The sequence below is a fragment of the Agrilus planipennis genome, unplaced genomic scaffold (assembly GCF_000699045.2).
Source record: "Agrilus planipennis isolate EAB-ADULT unplaced genomic scaffold, Apla_2.0 scaffold9, whole genome shotgun sequence".
Taxonomy (NCBI): domain Eukaryota; kingdom Metazoa; phylum Arthropoda; class Insecta; order Coleoptera; family Buprestidae; genus Agrilus; species Agrilus planipennis.
In genome coordinates this window covers 188,347-191,179 of record NW_020442467.1, presented here as the reverse complement: position 1 = coordinate 191,179, position 2,833 = coordinate 188,347, and the positions used below count along the sequence as shown (strand labels likewise).

General features: G+C 30.7%; 1 protein-coding gene across 2 annotated transcripts in view; it reads right to left on the bottom strand.

The window, feature by feature from the left end:
• The window catches only part of LOC108737274, a 41,982-nt gene extending 40,133 nt beyond the window's left edge, over window positions 1-1,849 (bottom strand). For both annotated transcript variants that reach the window (XM_018470026.2, XM_018470018.1), the window contains exon 1: window positions 1,633-1,849. In XM_018470026.2, the coding sequence (XP_018325528.1) occupies window positions 1,633-1,653 (21 nt within the window). In that variant the 5' untranslated portion in view covers window positions 1,654-1,849. The remainder of the gene's footprint in view (window positions 1-1,632) is intronic.
• Between the last annotated feature and the right edge of the window lie 984 nt (window positions 1,850-2,833).

Genomic DNA, 2,833 nt, shown 5'->3' with positions numbered 1-2,833 from the left:
GTTTGTTTTCAGAAGAGAGTAAAACTTGAAAAGCAAATTATAAATTACGTAAACTTTTGCCGTTCTGTTGTGCTACTGAATTGGCAGAATTTCTGTATCTATATAAAATTATTTTGGTTCTCATTATATACAACTTACGAGGAATTATAACAAAATTGGAATATCTCTTCAATTTTAGTCACTTTTACGCTACTAATTGAGAAACTCAATTGGAAGAAGTTGAGAATTTTACAGAATTATTTAAATTAACTTTCTTTTTTTAGTAGAAAATAAAAAGCAAACAAACATAGCATTATAAAGAATATAAAAACATTATCAGTACAGAATTTTTAAATGTGTCTTAAAGGTCATATATCTAGTAATATAAATATGAAACAATGGTATCAACTTAATGATTATTGAAATCAATACAAAAAATATAATAAAGTACAAATTTCAGATGTTTCCCTAAATTTAATAGGTACTCGACATATATTTCGGACATAGTCCATCATCAAGAGTGAAAAAAACAAGGGAAGTGATTTTTTCATCGAAGATGTTGGCACCTATTCTAAGCCCTTAAGCAGCATAACATTCTACCTTTTGATATAGGTATATACATCCATGAAGCTGGTACAATAAACGAGTTTCAAAATTGCCTTTTAGTGCCAAATTCAAAAATTAGCGTTTTATAATTGATGTTTATTGATTTTCTACCGATTAATTTTTTTCTTTTAATGTTATGAATATCTTGAAAGTTACGCTGTGGTTAGTTTAAATTGCTCCAACTAACCTACTATAGCCAACCCTTAACCAAATTAATCCCTAAAGTGTCCTGATTTTGACATTTTCCAATTCAGCTTGACTACTTTGTTGTGCCACATTCACGATCATTAATTAAACTGTTCGATCCTACCTACCATTTATTTAAGTGTAACTGAATTTACATTATATGCAATTAATTAATATAAATAAACTTGTCTTAAACTGGAAATTATTAAGATTATTTATTGCAATTCTTATACGTAAAAATTTTTAATTCCACTTCCAATTACTCATTGGAAACAGAGTACCCACCCACTTAATTATTTACTTAGGTACGTAAAAATAGGCTTGCCAATCCTCGAGTTTTCATCCGGAGACTCCAGAAAAGTTGAATTTTCTCCAAACTCCAGTTTGTAAAAAATAATCTCCGAATTTATATGAAAAACATTAAATGTCACACACAATGTACTTACTCTACTAATTCTCTACCTAGAGTATGGAGTGAGCCGGTGGACGCTATTATTTTGAATACTTGAGTTTGAATTATTTAAAATGTTTAAATAAATAAATTCAGTTAATCTACTGGTTGATTATTTTTTTAACTATCTAAAACCAATAAACTTTTTTTTGTAAATTTTTAAATTTATTAAATCGGTGTCTCCAGACTTATCCGAACGATCACCGGACTTTCTAAAATATTGAATTTGTAATCCTGATAGTAAAAAAATACTGAAGATTTGACATTTTGTTTTTTGGTAGAAAGGCCCACAACAAAAACAAACGCTACAATCCATGACCTACACCAGTTAGTAAAAAGCAAAATCGGCAGTGAACTTGTAAATGCATTCGTTGCGTAATAAAATAATAAACGGCATGTTTTTTACTCACCTGTAACACCTGCGCGAACATGTTGAATGGTCTAAGATTCAAAGTGTCACTGGTGCTTGAGCTAACGGTGCCGTGAAACTGCTAGGCTCGAGAAATGTATCAGAATTTCATCTCATACGGTAATCCTTTCACCTGCCCTGCCTTTGTAAAGAATCCTCCGCGTGGAGCGCGAATTCTGTGTACTTTTAGGTCTTAACTTAACCGCTCGCTATCTACCTGTCTTATAGTTGTTCTAGTCTTTTGATTCTACATAATGCAACTTCGAACATACATAATTCATTCTCTCTAGCGGCAAAATACTAATAGCGAGTGTTGTTTGCTCCTTCACGTGGAAAAACGCATTTATTCACATCTCAATTCCACGCCACCAAACTGTACACATTATTCATGAATTTTTGTTCTACGTGAATCGAATTAAAAATCTTATGCAACGGTCTCGTACCGGCAACGTTATAAATTAAAATAAACAAATGCTTCTCTTGGGTTGGTATTTTCTAGGAAATTGACCATGTTAAGAATTTTTAAAATATGATAATTCCACTAGTTTATTGAAAACTATCCGGTGAATTTTATATTATTTTATTTAGTTGCATAACTTATTATGTTTTATCATTATCATGCTAAAGACTCAAGTTATCATTACATTTGATTTTCGGATTATCTACTTACAATTGGGTTCTTAATTCATTGTAAAAATTTGATGCAGTGTAGTGTTCAGATAACAAATATTTGTTTTCAAAATGTTAAAAAGGCTCTGTAAAGTACATCCTGACCCTTTTTGTTACTTTTGTGTCGAACCAAGACAAAAAGTAGGCTCCTCACTTAGGTACTTGGTTTTCTTTCTTCTTCACTGGGCTGTAGGTGGAAACAGATGTTTGAATTTTAATATGCCAATGATATGAAGGAACCCATATGACTGTTATTTACAAAATGTTATTGTTTTGTATGTTTATAGTATTCAAGAACCAAATAACATCATTATAAAAGGATAGACTGACTAGTTAGAGAAGAATATATCATCAGTAAACTGAATGTAAAACATAAATGTTTGATATCCCCACAAAAAAAAATATTCTATCGTCGTTTTGCATAAAATAAGGATTGGTGAAAAATTTTGACAGGATTTTAGACAAAATTAGTGTAGCCATAAAACTTTTATGTTCTGTTTTTCCTAATTTTCTGAGGCGAAACTGAAAGGTGT